We start from the raw sequence: 16,907 nt of genomic DNA on the forward strand, positions 1-16,907 counted from the left end.
GAATACCAAACAAACCACCCACTTAGATGAAAATCTCTACAATGACCCAGGCTAATTTCTGTCAAAATCATGGGAGAAATATTATATGCATTCCCTTGTTTTAATAATGACCCTCCTTTCTTTATTTACACTTTCTAATTAGGGAATTGCTAGCGTCCATCACAAAAGGCATTTCGCGGTTGGTCTGAATGGAGACAAAAGCTGTTATCTTATTCATGAGTTAACTGGTGTGACATGAGACAGATCAGCTGTGAAATGCCTTCTGCGATGGACCCTAGCAAATCCCTTCTAATTATTATTTGGGTAAAGGCTATTACAATTCCCCACAGGCTATCAGCAATCCTTACCTGAACAAGGGTATCTATTATTTGTCACTACTCAGTTCTTCCAAAGGGTAGTTTGGACATTCTCAAAATTGGTCTCATTCATATAATTTTCATGAATAGGGGATATCCTTGTTTTATGCTTTGTAAGAGAAGGGTATTTTTGGAAACATATCTAATGATTAGAAAGCAGAGGTCGTTTGTGAAATTTTTGTTTTGTATAAAGAATTCCAGGTTTCTGGTTTTGTCAGGTTGATTCTTTCGCATAAAAGCTGACCACCCCGTTGGCCAACTTTGGAGTTTTACGCCAGGAGGAATTGACAAAAATATTCTCATCCTTTATGAAAATAACAAAATTACCATAGATTGATCCTAACCCGAGGGTTCATCCTAACCCTCTATAGATCGGAGGATTAGGATCAACCTATGGAAATAAGTTTTGGGACACAACCTATTTAGACTGTGGCCCATCTAATGGACGGTTTGGATCATCCTATGGAGCGGGCCATACCCCACTTTTAATAAAGTGAGGAGTGCCCTCATCAAAATACAGTAGCGCTGATAACATTTCCCAAAAAAAAATGCAAATAATATCTTGAAAATATTGGGCGTAACGATATTTGTCCAGTATAACCAAATGTTAGAGAAGTGAGGACACGAGTTATCCATGAAGAGAAATCTTCTGAAAGTTTCTTGAGAACGGTATTTGTTTTATAGCTGCATGTTAAAGAACTGGTTTTTGACTGACTTAGTAATTATAACATTATTGCTTTCGTCTTTTACCCAACCTATTTGAGAAATCATCTCTCGTTTTCTGTCTTTCTGAAAACCCAGATTCATAAACCTGACTCTGTACAAAGAGGTAGTCTAAACTGGAGGGCATATTTATGTAGAGGTGTCAATGAATCCAGACGGTCCGATGGATCGTCCGAATCCAAACGTTGATGAACGGGATCTAAACATATGAATAGGATCCATGGGCATATTTCAGATCATCAAATCTGTGATCTGGAAAATTTTGGATTATGTATGGGCACGCCACATATGCACATTGGATTGTCACGATCTGACTTGGTTTACAAAAATACCCTTCAAATTTTGTTAATGCTAACCGTTCTATGAAGGGTATTTTGGTCAAAACCTCTCTTATCACTTAATGAATAGGATGGGAATGAGATTTCAATCTCATACTTTCACGAAGGAAAAGAGAGAGGGGTTTTGTTCTTTATGCATCATATTCTTTGATAATAGTTATACATTATATTTGTGTATGTAACTTTGATTAGTTTTATTGTTTATAAGCATTATTATACACCTAGATTAAACACAGATAAATTTTTAATTTAGTTGAAGAAAATGCATAGAGACACACTAATAGTGGAGTGGCATTCTATCCCTTTTTTAAAAAAAATTAATTGTTTACTTCGCTTAGTGGGACATAATAGGACACTCTGATGGACGGTCCGAATTAAAATGGATCGTAATCATGACGTGGAAAGTAGGATTCGAAGAACAATCCGACTCCGACCTGACCGATAAGGAATTTGAATGAATCGTGACTGTGACATAGGTGGATCCGACCCGAAGTGGATCCGTTGACACCCCTAGTTTTTAGGGGGCTGGGCCCAATTGAGTTGGGCCTATTAAGGAGTTTGGCCCAACTCAACAGGGGCAACTGCCCCCTTATTACATGTAGCTCCGCCCCTGCTTTCACCTTATTTATGTAAGGGCGCCCTTCAATTTAGACTTTCTCCTATACAAAATATAGTCTCTTGGGTCGGGTCGGTCGGGTTTTTAATTTTTAGTTCATGATACAGACTAATTTCAAAGATTGTTGAAAACGGTAATTTTTTCACACCAAAAATCTTTGAATTTAAGTAATCAAGTGCATACATTCAGGCCCATTTGTTTTAGACCGTGACAACAGATTGTGGGCCTCAAACCGTTTGGCACTATCTAAAATGAACGGGCCTTAAGAAGAAAACTACTTTTTCACATCATTAAAATCAGTTATATCAGTATACTCAAAATTAACTTGTCATCTTGAAAGTCGCAGCCAAGGTTTTAAATTTCGATTTCGGAATGCATTTCTGTCCTCGCCGAAACTGAATTCGAAATTTCAGGCGAAATCAAACGAAACCAATAAATTGATATTTTATCTCGTCCTAAAATTTCCCCTCAGGAGGATATTAAATAGGGATTTTTGCTTATTAGTCCCTACATGGCAAAAGAATTGCTTATTAGTCCTTAAGAAAAACATATTAGCTGAGCAGTCCTACTTTTAGAAAATATTTGCTAAAAGGTCCCTAAAACTCACGAACTTCAATTTTCTCCGTTTAAGGTAAGGTAAACCAACCCTATTCAATTTTCTTACACATAAAAAAGATAAGGTAAACCAACCCTATTCAATTTTTCAGTTAGGGACCTTCGGTTTATGATGTTATCCCTCTAAATTAATCAGTACATAATTCCTCAATGAAAAAAACTTCCATAAAAATGATTTTCCATTAGAGATATTTTCTTGCAATCCAACCAAGATAGGAATTTATTAGAAAAGTTAGAAACGAAAATATTCCTAAAATTTCTTACTTTATTTATCTACGAAGAAAAGATAACTCACCATTTTAGAGGGATTTTCAATTTATTTAATTCCTAAAATGATTTTTTGTTGAAGATTTTTTTAACGAGAATATTGCAAGAGATAATATTGTTGCTTATTTCCTAGTTTTTTTTCCAAAAATATTGGAAGGGAAATCGAAAAACGCTAAAACTAATTAAATGGGTTGGGGGTAACTTTGCCATTTTAAAATATTAGAGGAGAAAATTGAAGTTCGTGAATTTTAGGGACCTTTTACCAAATATATTCTAAAAGTAGGATGCTAATATCCTTTTCTTAGGGACTAATAAGCAATTATTTTGCCATGTAGGGACTAATCAGCAAAAATCCCTATTAAATAATGTTAAAATTCCAGTTTTTTTGTAATTCCCTTCAATTTTTGGAAAATTTCAGTCGAAATTTTGTAAGTTTTTGGGTTTTACCAGATTTCGGTTTTGTTCTCCACTGAACTCAAAATTTCAGATTTCAGTCGAAATTTAAAACCTTGGTCACAGCATACCTGTGTGAGCTTTTTGTTTTTTAGTTTTTTTTCCCCCTTTAACCCCGACCTGAGATTGGGCCTGGTTTTTCAACCCGAAATCTGGCCCAAGTTGATACCCTAGTGTTTAGGGTAATAATTATGGAAAAAAAACATTGATGCTAAAAAGACCATGGAAAGTATTCCGGAAGGGCTCTCCCACTGGCTGCACGTCACTCTAAAGCCCTGTTCGTTTAAGATTATGAGAAACGATTGTGAGTCCCAAACCTATTATTGGATTAAAAATTATGTCTAATTTTTCAACAATTTTTCAAAAGTGTGTCCCCCGTTCGCAATTTTTCCTTTCTTTTTCCCCTAACCCAACCTGAGATTGGAACTATGGCCCAAGTTGAAACCCTAATGTTTAGGGAAATAATTATGGAAAAAACATTCATGCAAAAAATACCATGGAAAATATTCTAGAAGGGCAAGGGCTCCCCAGTGGCTGCACATCGCTCTAAGACCCTGTTTGTTTAAGATTATGTGAACCGATTGTGAGTCCCTAACCGATTATTGGACTCAAAATTATACATAATTTTTAATCCAGTTCGAAAGTAGTGGAAATTTGTAAATATTAGGTTAAATCATTGACAAATAAATTAAATTAATGAGAATCAACTTAAATAGGCAAAATGAGTTAAATTGACTAAATAGGGTTTAAAATCGACAAAAACCGGTTCAATATGGAGAACATTTTTGGCCACAGCCTATCTATGTTGGGTCCAACAAATGAACAGTCCAGCTCAGAGCTGGAAATTGCAATGGTCAGATGATCCTGACCGTCCAATCAAGAATACGCAGGAAATTGATCAAAGAAAAAGTCAGATGCTTCAAAGTATAGCCCAGAAAGGAGGGGGTTCACAAATTGGACCCATTGTGGAGAGAAAGTGTTTAAAGACCACGTTCCCCTGCTATATGTAACTAATAAAAGACCATACATTGATTTGCTAGGCAATTTCGAATTGCATAAATCATTTCCTGGCTTTCAGCTAAATGTGACTTGATACACATAGACAACTAACCCAAATTAAGTTTTTAGAGACTGAACCAAAATATTTCTTCTACTTGGATTTTAATGGGTACATACAAATGGGAATTGATTTTCTCCCCCTGTACAAACTCCCCTATTATACAACATAAATGGGTGTAGGGTGTGTCACCCTTTTCAAATAAAACTCTCTCTAGTCAGCAACAAAATGACAAGAATGATTTGTTTTTCATACCATCAGAGCTGCAATGCTAAATCCGGCTGTTTCGAATCGGCCAACATGCCGGAAACCGGCGACCCAGGTGGCTGGAATCTGACATTCAGGTCAGGCGGAACTGAATCCGGCTTTGGATGTATTGAAATCCCACGCCAAGATGGTTGCGAATGTGGTCCCGGTCCAAAGCTTGTCTGAATCTTCTGACCGGAATCCAGCTTGGAACTGCCGGAATTTATTGAATTTGAACTGTCTAATAACTTGGTACCTTCGGCTTCTAATCGGTTACCGGGCATTGAATGAATCAAGGTCTCGTTTCTCCTGGGAACCATGTTAATCATTCGCGAAGGTGTGAATGCTTCTGAACTGAAGTTCCCAACTGCCCCAGCTGGTCTGAATAGCTTCCCAACTTGCGATGAGACATTAGACTCGAACCCACTGTTAAGCCCATTAACAGTAGATTGAATTTCAGGGTTCTGAATCTTCTGATTAAGCTGAAGGTGAGGCTTAGGTCTGATCCCACTTTCATAATTTGTTCCCCTGATGGTTTCATAGCCCTCTGTAGTATCAGTTCTGCTAGCAAATGCAGATGTGCCAATAGATGGAGGAGTCCTGAAAGAACCTTCCAAGGATGAGTTGTTTGAGGGTTCCTGGGTCTCTGATAATATATCACCTTTTGACTCTAATGCGCGAGGAATTGTAGTAGATGAAGAAATTCTGGGCTGAGAGAAGGATTGTGAAAGCGGCGGTGGAGGTGGCGGTCGTGGTGGAGAGGATGATGCCAGTGGCGGTTGTAGTCGTGGTGCTTCATTTTCTCCCACCCAACCAGGACCAAACTTCAGTCCTTTAGATAACGCTATCTCAATCTTCCCGGAGGCGATTTTCCAAGCAACTGGTCCAAGCGTTGCAGCAAATCGAACCAGGCTCCTTGCATATGAAGCCCGACCTGATTCAGACAGCAACTCATAAGCTAAATACTCATAACCGTTAAAAAGAACTAAAAATCATTAGAAGGTATCCTAGATGCTATGTAATTTTCACTCAAGTACTCACAGATATCAGTTGCTTCTCTCTATCGAAGGTGGTTAATATTGTTGGCTCACGGGCAGAGATCGGCTGATTGGGTTGCTTGTAAGTACTGCGCCGATTTTCATCAAACACTAACTGTTTTCTCCCAATGTTGGACAGACCCTTCAACACAGATCCTGCAAACAAAGAAAAATGCCAGAAAACAATTACCAATTTGGCAAACATAAGTTGAATGTCGACAAGCGAGAAAGGGAAAAGAATAACAGGGGAACAAATCAATCGAATGAAGCAAATGGAATCAGATCACAAACCTGGGAAATCATCATTTCTATCAGATTTATGCTCCGCTAACCAGCCAAAAGTCTCACCATTGTGGGTTCCGTGGGAATTCCTTGTGGGCATATCGGTAATCCCAGCGTGATCATGTGCTTTTCTTAATTGATCATGAGTTGGGTCTCCAGCAGTAGCAAGGGTGGTATCTGATGAAAAGTCAGAACCAGAGCGCTCAAGAGGAGGCCTGCCCACCGGTCGTTTGATGGAGCTCTTGCCCGGTGGCCTACCTCTCCGTACAGATTTCAATTCTAGTTCGTTATCTTCACTATCCTGCCTTAAATTTTCAAAATCCTTTCTTGCCAGCTCATGTATTGACCGTGCCTGGAAAAAGTTAAATAAGTGTTTTAAGTGACCGTAACTTGCTTGCTAGAGGACCCACGAGTGGATATGGTCTGAAAATGGAAAAAAATGCTATTAGTCTGAAATCAATGATACCTGTCGAAAGTAGATGGTAACTGGTGCATTATATTGCATTGCATTTGAACATATCAAGAAGACATCTTTCTGCATATTTATAAAGAGGAGTTAATTAATCAACTAATGTCAAACCATCTCATTTCCAAGATTTTATGCAAATGACAGCTTGATTCTCAACTTTCATTGCATTCCAAAAACGAAAATGATTTCATTATATTTATGCCAACATGGAAAATAGATGCTTCTAACATTCTGTATAGTTACATCACTCAAGGAAGTCGACTAAAAGAAACAACAATTTCTGAAAAATATATATCAACTTACATGCTATGCATTTACTGCATTTAACAGGAAACAAGATTCATCCATAAGTTATCCGAGCTTAACCAAGAATCAGTCTCTAAGGGTCTGTTTGGTCGTACGATTTCTGGGCTTTACAAGGCGTTTTGACCTGTTTCAGGGTGCCACGTCATCCACTAGTGGTGTTTGGTTGCATGTTTTGATTCAAAGTACTAGAAGACTACTTGCCTTTTCTCCCCTGTCTCTCTCCCTTGTCTGCCCATGTAGCATAACTTTTGTTCCCCACCAAAGTACTTGAAAAAAAGGTGGTGTTTCACAGCATAGAGAAGATCATATCCAAAAGGTATGAGAGAAATAAAAGTGGCCATGGTGCATTTACTTTAACTTCGTCCTCCAAAGAATTCCACAAACACCTCCATAATGTCCACCTTGATGGTGCCCCAAAAGGCCAAAACATTGGGAAGACACGATCCCCCGAAGAGTACAGCCGACAGACTCAAAGAAGAAATAGAAACAACATGCTCCCCATAACCATCAAGGAGTGATCCAGTTTCCATGCCTCCTAGAGCTCACGATACCATGAAAGTATGCAGCATTTTTTAATCCCCTCCACGAAGGCATCTTGATCAGGAACTTTGTCTCCACTTGAACTCTTCCAGCAACAAAATCATACTGTAATCCTCCTTAATCTTGTCTCTTTCCAGAACTTCCTCTGTAGACATAGGATGATCCTGATCTCTATCATCCAAGCGACTCGAGACACTGAGTAAAAAGTCTTTCCTCAGCCCCACCGATCCCAAATCTTCCTTCACCCATAACTTCAGCATAGATTTGATGAACCTAAGCTTCTGCTCGGCGGTTACACACCAATCTCTCGCTAATAATTGAGTAAAATTAGAATATTCTCTGATACACCACTGTAATTTCCATCTCGCGCAAATATCATCCAACTCCAACCAAAAATCTCTACGACGAGCCACACAGTGGGGCCATAAACAGCAGAAGAAACCCATTGGAAATCATCATTCCAATTCCTAGTAACCGAAAAGGTGCCTATAACCTCCTCTACCAAGTCAAATCTAGCTCCATCCCAAGCAACCGAGATGCATCAGTAGCCCTGATAGAATCGCGTGATGCCATTATGAAAACCAGCCCTGAAAGAATCGCAAGAAGCCATCATGAAAACCAACTCCCTAGGCACCGCTAGGGGTGTCAATGGATCTGCTTAGGATCGGCACCGGCCGCACCGCCATGGGTGTCAACGGATACACTTTCGGAACTTAGAATATGGATCCAATGGACACAGGCGAATCCAACTTGTGGGCCCAAATCCTGTCCATTGATGTTCAGATCCTTTGGATTCATTGTATCGTCTGGGTCCATTGACACCCCTAGGCACCACAACAATTAAACACTAATCTCCGTTCCTTGAATGGAAAAAAAATTGAAGGTCTATGCCGCATCACTACTACTTTGATATGGGTATTGTTTACAGAGAACCCAAGACCTCGAATGTTACAAATCATCATCTTCATGTGGAAACAGATAAAGCAAGATAAGTCCCATTCAATCCCTCACACAAGAGATCCTAGCTTGACCTTCAGCTGACCTATTCCGGTTAATAGATCAGTAGTAGTTCATGTCTAATTCTTTTTTTTTGAAAATTGGCAAAATATATTCATACCAGCAAAATTACAATGGGGACCAGTAGTCCCACTAGTTCATGTCTAATTCTAGTCCCGTAATCTCTTGATATCTGCGAATAACACTCCATTCCCTACTATAGCACCATGGGGGGCCAGATCTTTTGTTTCATAGTTCCACTTCCATGGAGAAAAACTCATCTTAGGAAGGTTAAAGAAACATGGCAGCGTAGAATAAAAAATTATTGTTCCAACATCAATTTTCTCAAAACCTGTTATTAATTCGAGTAGCATAATGACACTCCACTAGAAACAAATAAAACTCATGCTCAGGGACAAGGTTCCTATCAATTCCCAAAAAATAATAATAATTTGTGCAGGAAGAACCTGTTTTTACTTATACTTCAATACAGTTATTTATTAATCCATAACCAAACCAAAAATATTACCCAATGACAAACTACAAAATATGAGATTCACAAGCCAAATGACTGCAGTGGTATAAGCATTGACGAACCTCAAATTGCTCCAAGTTGGCATAGGATCCACCAGTTAGCTTCTTCCTCACTGTGCTAAAATCCATTGGATGCTCAATGACTTCATAGTAATCTGGGAGCTGTACAACAAACAGGCGAAATTCAGCTTCTGATGAAAAATGCACTTCTCCATTTGCAGTTGCAATCATATTTCAAAACTTTCATATAAAATTAAAAAGAAAAGAAGAAGAAGAAGAAGAAGAAGAAATGCATGAATGTTAGAAATGAATGTGTAACTTAAAAAACAAACCTCTTTCGAATCTACTGGCTCGGTGAACACACCATAAGTATCTTTCCTATGATACATTAAAAACTCACATCAAACCCAAGACCCCAATTACATTTAGGAATGGAAAAATCAAAAGAATATGTAATGTAATAAACTGCCAAAGAATCTAAAACCCATACTTTTGAAGCCTGTCAAGGATAAATACAAGCAAATTTTTGTCAGGTAAAGGAGTCGTAAGGCCAGAATTTGACGGAATCCCTGCTAACAAATAAAAGAAAAAATCAAATAAATAGGTACATAAATGTCCTTAAAGAATTTCGTAAGGCTTTTGTAGCTGAATTGTGCCTTTCTGTCTGCAAAAATTTAAAAATTTAGTTCTCGAAAATCAGTAATAACTAAATTCAGATAAAGAGTTCAAATATGAAAACTCTTAAATTCAAAGCAATGTATACAAAAAATACAGTAAGTAACAACTTATAGACAGTAAGTAACAAATTATAGCAAGAATTAACAGCAAGCAGAAAAATTAAACTAAAAGGCGAGCAAAATATTAATTGAACTTTCCAGATAAAATAATCAAACTGTCAAGAAATTACGAGTTAATCGGGGGTGTGGATTTGGACTAGGGTTAGGGTTAGGGTTAGGGTTAGGGTTAGGGTTCCTAAAATTATGATTAGGGTTAGGATTTTGTTTCTGCTGATGCTTTGGGTTGTGTTTTTGTTGTTGTTGTCGGAGACTACGCTTTTGGAGATCTAAAAGAGAGGATCTTCCTTTCTTCTTCCTCTTCTTCTCCACTATCCTACCCATATCCTCTCTCTCTCTCAATTTTTTCGGTATTTTTTTTGGGCAGTGATATTTCCCCCCTCCCCCCTCTGATGGCTATTTCCCCCCTTTAACAGAAATCGTTAACTTTTATGCTTTTGGAGTTAACGGTTGCTTCTCCACCCCTTCGTAAAAGTTAACGAAAACTGTTAAAGTGGGGAAAATAGCCAGGGGGGGGGATATCACTGCCTTTTTTTTTCGTTTATTTTTTGCGGGGTTGGATCGCAAGTGATAAAGGCAAGTTTGAGTGCGAGAGGCATGTGAGAGTCCCTTGTTTTTTCGGATGTGAATTGGCATTTACCGAGACGACACAGTTGCGTCAGGTAACTCGGGCTCAGTTTAGATCAGTGGTATAACTAGGGTGGCAAAATTGGCCGAACCGAACCGGAACCAGCCGAAACCGAACCGGAACCGAGCCGAAACCGAACCGAAAATTCAGTTTCGGAAACCAAACCGATTCAAATTTCGGTTTGGTTTGGTTTGGGTATCAAACCGAACCGAAACCGAATATTTGCAATTATTATGAGTAAAGGGTGGCAAAATTGGTGGAACCGAACCGAAACCGAACCGAAAATTCAGTTTTGGTTCGGTTTTGGTTTGGTAAAACCAAACCGATTCAAATTTCGGTTTGGTTCAGTTTGGGGGTCAAACCGAACCGAAACCGAACCATTGCCACCCCTAGGTATAAGTAGTATTTTCCTAGAATTTACCTCGTGGAGTATAAATATTGGTTGCCAACCTCTAACTCGTAAGTCGTAACTCGTTAGCACGGTTTTAAATTTCGGTTTCGGTACCGGTTTCGGACCCCACCAAGATCGAAATTTCGCTAGAAATCTGACGACTAGTTATCGGAATCATATTTTATTAGTTATCAAAATCCCTGAAATTTCTGTCAAATTTTCAGGATAATTATAAAATAGTTAAAAATTTGAAAAAGTAGGTAGAAATCCCTAAAATTTCTCCTGAAATTTTAAATTTCGTACGAAATAATAACACGTTTCGGGTATGTACTATTTCGTCGGTCAAAATTTAAAACCATGCTTAAGGTAGCGGGATGGGGTGTACCATTCTTCAAGCCAATTTCTTTTTGCAGAAATTTGGCTTACAAGGTATTAAGAAGGGAAATAAACGCCAGGTTGCCAGACATGTAATAATTAGCTATAAAAATTGTAAGGATTTGCTAGGGTCCATCGCAAAAGGCATTTCACGGCTGGTCTGTCGCATGTTAGACCAGCCACCTAATGAATAAAGACAACAGCTTTTGTCTCCATTCACGAGGTGGGTGGTCTGACATGCGACAGACCATCTGTGAAATGCCTTCTGCGATGGCCGCTAACAATTCACAAAATTGTAACGTAGTTTTCAGGGATTTCGATTTTACATTGGCCACCAAATAGGAGGCTGACGGGACAGCCCCCACTTTACTACTCATTTACACTAGAGTGGGCTGTCATGAGTAAGCATTGGTGCCCCTTATATATATATATATATATATGGGGAAAGTGATTGTGAGCGGCCCCTCATATAAGCTTATATGAGGTGACCGTTAAAAACATGGTGGGCACACATTTTTGGGGTGATCCGAACCGGTCATTTGATAGGCCCTGACGTAGATAAGGGGTGCCCAAAAAATCAGGTCCATAGGATTATCCCAACCCTTCGTACTTGTGAAGGTGAAAGAGGGGAAAATGGACGGGTAAGTGGGCAAATTTATACCCACCCATTTCCCCCTCTTTCACCTCCATAGTTAGTAGGGTTGGGATGATCCTATGGAGCTGACTTTTTGGGCACCCCCTATCTACGTCAGGGCCTATCAAATGACAGGCTCGGATCACCCCAAAAATGTGGGCCCACCATGTTTTTATCAGTCACCTCATATAAGCTTATATGAGGGGCCGCTCACAATCACTTTCCCCTATATATATATATATATATATATATATATATATATATATATATATATATATATATATATATATATATATATATATATTGCTCGGTAATTTGGGGTTAGACAGACCCCCACCGGCTATATTAAATAAAACAGAATTACAATCTTGGATAAGCCCAGCCAGAAAAATCTTCCGATACTATGCTTAAAAGCTCATCAGGAGCCAAACAAAGAGGGATTGGGTCCCCTTTACAGATACAATTTGGTTTAGATAGGAAGTCAGCAGCTCTGTTGCCCTCTCTCCAAATGTGAGTTAGAGTCCAGCGGTCGAGAGAATTGAGGATGGTTCTGAGTTTTTCAAGGGAAGGGATTTTCCTCCATGGACAAGACCACATGCGATGAATAACCATGACTGCAAGGAGAGAGTCAGATTCGATCCATAGATTCTTAATTGGAAGTTGGCAGGCAAGATTGACTCCATGAAGAATAGCTTCAATTTATAATTCCTGAATTGGGAGAGGCTAACAGTTGACAGAGAAGAGAGAGAGAGTGGTCCCCAGGTGGTCCCGGAGAAGGCCACCAACCGAGGCGGAGCCACAAGCAAGGGAGGCATCAGAATTCAACTTAACTTCAGATTCAGAGGGGGGCGCCCAATGACAGAACTTAGCTTCCAATGTTTTGCTAACCAGAGGGAGGTTGAAAAAATTCGCAATTTTGCAATTTTCTTCGGAGGCTTCATCTTCCAGGTTTAGAGACAGAATGCGAGACCTCGATGTACTGATAATTCTGCTAAGAAGGATCCGTTTGTGAGTTTTTTTTGTTTTCAAAGAGTCTCGCATTTCTTTCTAGCCAGATTAGATAGATAGAAGCAGTGAGAAGAATTCTGATAAGTGCATATGTATGCCCCTTCTTCTTAAATTTATTTCGAATCCAGCTTTCCTCATCAGAGAGCAATTTCTTTTGCTTCTTTCTAACAGAGATGCAGCGAAGAATCCAGCGCCGAATCCATGCCGAGTAAGAACAGTTGAAGAAGAGGTGGTTGGTACTTTCTGGAGCAGAGTTGCAGAGGAGGCATGAATGGTCATGGTTGGGACCAAGGAAATGGAGTTTATCTCTCGTGCATAGTTTATCTTGCATTGCCTGCTAAGAGGTGATGCTGAATTTCGGGGTGTGCCCTGCAAACCAAATGGAAGAAGTCCAAGGAGGTTTAGGATTAAGAGTCTTGATGGAGTTCCAGGCACCCTTATGCCTGAAAATTCCATCAGATTCTGGCTTCCATATCGGATAGGTCAAAACAGATTCAGAGAAGAGACCGGAATTAATTATCTGCTTTAGATCGAGGAGCTGGGGATGATCTTGTATCATGTCCCACCACCCTTGAGATTTAGCTTCGTCAATGGTAGCCTTCAGAGGGATGAAATTAATGATAGAGCCAATGGAAGACTAGGAGACGAGAGCACCCTTCGGATGCCATGGATCCGTCCAAAATTTGAGAGGAGCCTGGGATCCAACAATGTAGCATATGTGCTTGGAAGCAAAGTCTCGAGCTTTCAATATACTCCTAGCTGCCCAAGAAGGAGAAGCAGGCATAGGGAGGCTCCAGAAACTTCTGCCTCTGATGTATTTCCGATCAAACCATACAACCCAGGGAGAATCTTTCATGGATAAGATATGCCACAGTTGTTTAATCTGGGAAGCTAAGTTCAAATCAGCCAATTTTCTAATCTTGGGGCTGCAAATTGTGTTCCAAGATACTGGATGGTAAGTTTTCTCTAGCTTGGAACCAGACCAAATATAGTCTCTGAGGATTTTTTCTATTTTGTTGAGAGTTTCTTTGGGAATATGAAATGCTGCAGACCAGTAGACTTGATAAGTGGAGAGGACTGACTTGACCACTGGGTTCAACCCGAGTGGTCAGGTCAAGATTTCCAACCCGACCCAACTCGATTTGCAATTTCCTCAACCCGACCCAACCCAATTTCCAATTCGGGTCGGGTTGACCCGATTTGTATGGAACCAATTGTTGACCACCTCAACTCAAGCCGGTTGTTTTGGATTTTGAGAACCAATAGTGAGTCACCAATAATCAGTTTTTAACTCACAATCGGTTCTCAAAATCCTAACCAAACAGGTAGTAACAATTAACAAAGGGAAATGTTATCCGCGCTACTATATTTTGATGATCACACTCCTCACTTTATTAAAGTAGGATATGGCCTGCACCATAGGATTATCCAAACCGTCCATTGTGGACTGTGGAGACTATTTCAATGTTGAAAAAGAAAAACACATATACAGAACTTCTTCAGATGGAACCCAAATTCGGGTTTCGGGTCGGGTCGGGTCGGGTTGCTCGACAGCCCAACCCGACCCAATTTCGAATGTGGGTTGATTATTCCCAACCCGATTTGCGAAAAAGCTTAACCCGACCCAACCCAACCCAAATTCAGGTTGAACCCGTCAGGTTCGGGTTGAACCCGACCCGCATGGGAACATCCAAGTAACAATTATGGTTTTAAATTACATATAGTGCTAATGTCCTCACTACCATATTTTATAATGGCACTACTCACCGTATTTTGATGATCGCACTCCTCCCTTTATTAAAATGTACGGTATGGCCCGTACCATAGGAGGATCCAAACCGTCCATTAGATGGGCCACCGCCTACATAGGTTGTGCCCCAAAAATAATTTTCATAGGTTGATCCGAACCCTCCGATCTATAAAGGGTTATAGGTTGATCCAAACCGTCCATGTGATGGAACACAACATCAATCGGTTGTGCCCATAAAATCATTTCCATAGGTTGATCCTAGCCCTCCAATTGATAGAGGTTTCCATAAATGTTATTCCTCTTCAGGTGTCCTGAATCCGTCAATATTTTTCAAGTGTCCTGCATGCGTAATATTAAGTAGTTCTTTCGTCATTGTCATGTCTTTACCTCTTCTTGGTAGTTTTTTTCCGTAATTGTCATAGACAGGTATCCTGTGTCGGTACTTTTTTTATGTAGATTATGATTTTGCTCAAATAATTTCTCATAGAGATAGACATTAGATATCAGCAAAGGGGTTAATGGTAAAAGAGTAATGTGATGTGTAAATCTCCAATAAAAAGAAAAGATATCCCTTTTTCCTCTAGCTATATCGTAGTAGATGATAGAAAGGATGTCAGTCTCCTTACTTATTTTATCTATTAATTTATTTAGGAGGAATGCTAAATTGAATGGCATCTTTGCAAATATCAGTCACAAAGACAAAAAAAAATCATGAATATACATTTGTAGGGGGTCTGCCAAACCCCATCTTGCCTAAAAACACAGAGAATCAGCTGTAAGAGCGCCCTCATTGGATTCACATCGTCTAAGTGCATTTATAATAGCACCGAAAAAATGTAAAAGTAAGACATAATTTATAAACTTTGATAACGCGGGTCTAATGGGGGTGCCTTGCAGCTGACTTTTGCAAGGGTACGCTTCATCTTAGCATTCTTCTTGTTTTGGGAGAGTGCTAAACTTAAAGCTGTCAGCCCAGTTTTTATAAGGGTGTACTTGGTGGTAGTTTTTGCAAGGCCGCCCTTCCGATTAGCATTTCTCTTTTATTTTATGAAAAAATGCCTCATCTTTGACAAAATGACAAGCATACTTCTATCTTTGGTACACTTTGCAATACTAAGATGTTGTTTCCGTTGACCTAGACGTATGTGTGGTCTTTTATCGTTATCATGGATTTATTATGGTTCATTTTTATTCGACTTTCACAAAATTGAAAATAGAATCAACATCCTATTCCAATTCTACCATTTGGTCCAAAAATGAGAGGAATCAAGAGGGACGGAAAATTATGGAATGGTGGAACACAAAATTATGGAAAATTATGATTTGGAGGAGATCATAAGAATTCGAGTCAATCATGGAACACGCTTTCAGATGAAGGAGCTAGGATAGCTCAGTCACTTTCTTGGTCTTGAGATAGATCGAACAGAGAAAGGGATATTTATAAGTCAACAGAAATATGTCGGAGATCTACTCAAGCGGTTCGGGATGGCCGAGTGCAATCCAATTACCACTCTGATGGAGATTAATGTAAAGCTTCAAGTAGAGGAAGGCGAAGAACCTGAAGTCTGAGTATGTATCGCCAGCTAGCAGGCAATCTTATTTATCTAACTCTAACTAGACTCGATATAGCACAATCAGTCAGTATCGCAAGTCGATTCACGCAGAAGCCGAGGAAACCACATCTTGATGCTATTCGTCGAATACTGAGGTATGTAAAAGGCACGATGGATTTTGGTATTTTCTATGAAAAAGGTGGTGAATGTGAAGTTGTGGGATATTGTGATGCGTATTACTACAAGAAGTTTGTGAACTTTCGAAAAGAACTTGGCGTGACAAGTAGAGAGTCAGCGCTGAGGGGGAGTGTTGAGAGTCATCGCCGACTCCAAACACTTGTGCCGAAGGGGACGGGCAGTGCGGTGCGGTGCGGGCCCGGTGCAGGCCCACATGAGTTGATGCATATCCTAATTAAACTAGGAATTTTATTCGATTAGGAGTTTTGTTTAATAGTTGGTATTTGGTATTTGAGTCCTAGTCAAACTATGATGTGGTAGGTTAATTTGTCCAGTTAGCAAACTCTAATTGGTTAGCAGTTGTTAAGAGTTTTAGTTGGGTTTGGGTTCTACTGAAAGTTAAACTGGACGCATTTTGGGGTTAGTTTCTAGAAGGTGTTGTAGTTTCCTATTTAGAAAAGGAGTTTAGATAACGTTAGAAGGAACTTAGAGTTTGAGTTAGTTTCTACTTGTTTTTGTTTATAAATAGTGGTGAATAAAACATGAACGGCAGAGAAGAGAAAGACGTCAGTTGTTAAGATTATACCAATCAAGCAACATATATATATGAGGAATAAGATTGTGCGCTCGACCGCACCAAGCTTAGGTGCGGTCGAGGGCCCAAAACTCATGCGGGCCCACATTGTTAGGATGATCCAAAGCATTTATTTGCAAGACCCTTACATAGATAGGGTGTGTACAAAAAATCAGCTCCATAGGATC

The 16,907-nt window shown here is 39.6% G+C and overlaps 1 protein-coding gene across 1 annotated transcript; it reads right to left on the reverse strand.

Moving 5' to 3' along the window:
* Positions 1 to 4,401: 4,401 nt before the first annotated feature.
* On the reverse strand, positions 4,402 to 10,023 carry LOC143886054 (uncharacterized). Its single transcript, XM_077390041.1, has 8 exons — positions 9,743 to 10,023; positions 9,326 to 9,404; positions 9,168 to 9,213; positions 8,899 to 8,997; positions 6,457 to 6,525; positions 6,000 to 6,342; positions 5,709 to 5,864; positions 4,402 to 5,605 (listed from the first exon to the last, which is right to left on the reverse strand). The coding sequence occupies exons 1-8, from the start codon at positions 9,951 to 9,953 to the stop codon at positions 4,683 to 4,685; spliced, it is 1,926 nt and encodes a 641-aa protein (XP_077246156.1). The 5' UTR covers positions 9,954 to 10,023; the 3' UTR covers positions 4,402 to 4,682.
* Between the last annotated feature and the right edge of the window lie 6,884 nt (positions 10,024 to 16,907).

This window comes from Tasmannia lanceolata, unplaced genomic scaffold (assembly GCF_043159265.1).
Source record: "Tasmannia lanceolata isolate RefF3 unplaced genomic scaffold, GAP_Taslan_0.1 ptg000011l, whole genome shotgun sequence".
In the NCBI taxonomy this organism is placed as follows: Eukaryota; Viridiplantae; Streptophyta; class Magnoliopsida; order Canellales; family Winteraceae; genus Tasmannia; species Tasmannia lanceolata.

Excerpts from the sequence above, each read along its gene's own strand:
- LOC143886054 (XM_077390041.1), bottom strand. The coding sequence starts at position 9,953 with ATGGGTAGGATAGTGGAGAAGAAGAGGAAGAAGAAAGGAAGATCCTCT. Across the intron at positions 8,998-9,167 it reads AGCCAGTAGATTCGAAAGAG|CTCCCAGATTACTATGAAGT; the intron begins GTTTGTTTTTTA and ends TTTGTTGTACAG. Across the intron at positions 5,606-5,708 it reads GAAGCAACTGATATCTGTGA|GTCGGGCTTCATATGCAAGG; the intron begins GTACTTGAGTGA and ends TGTCTGAATCAG.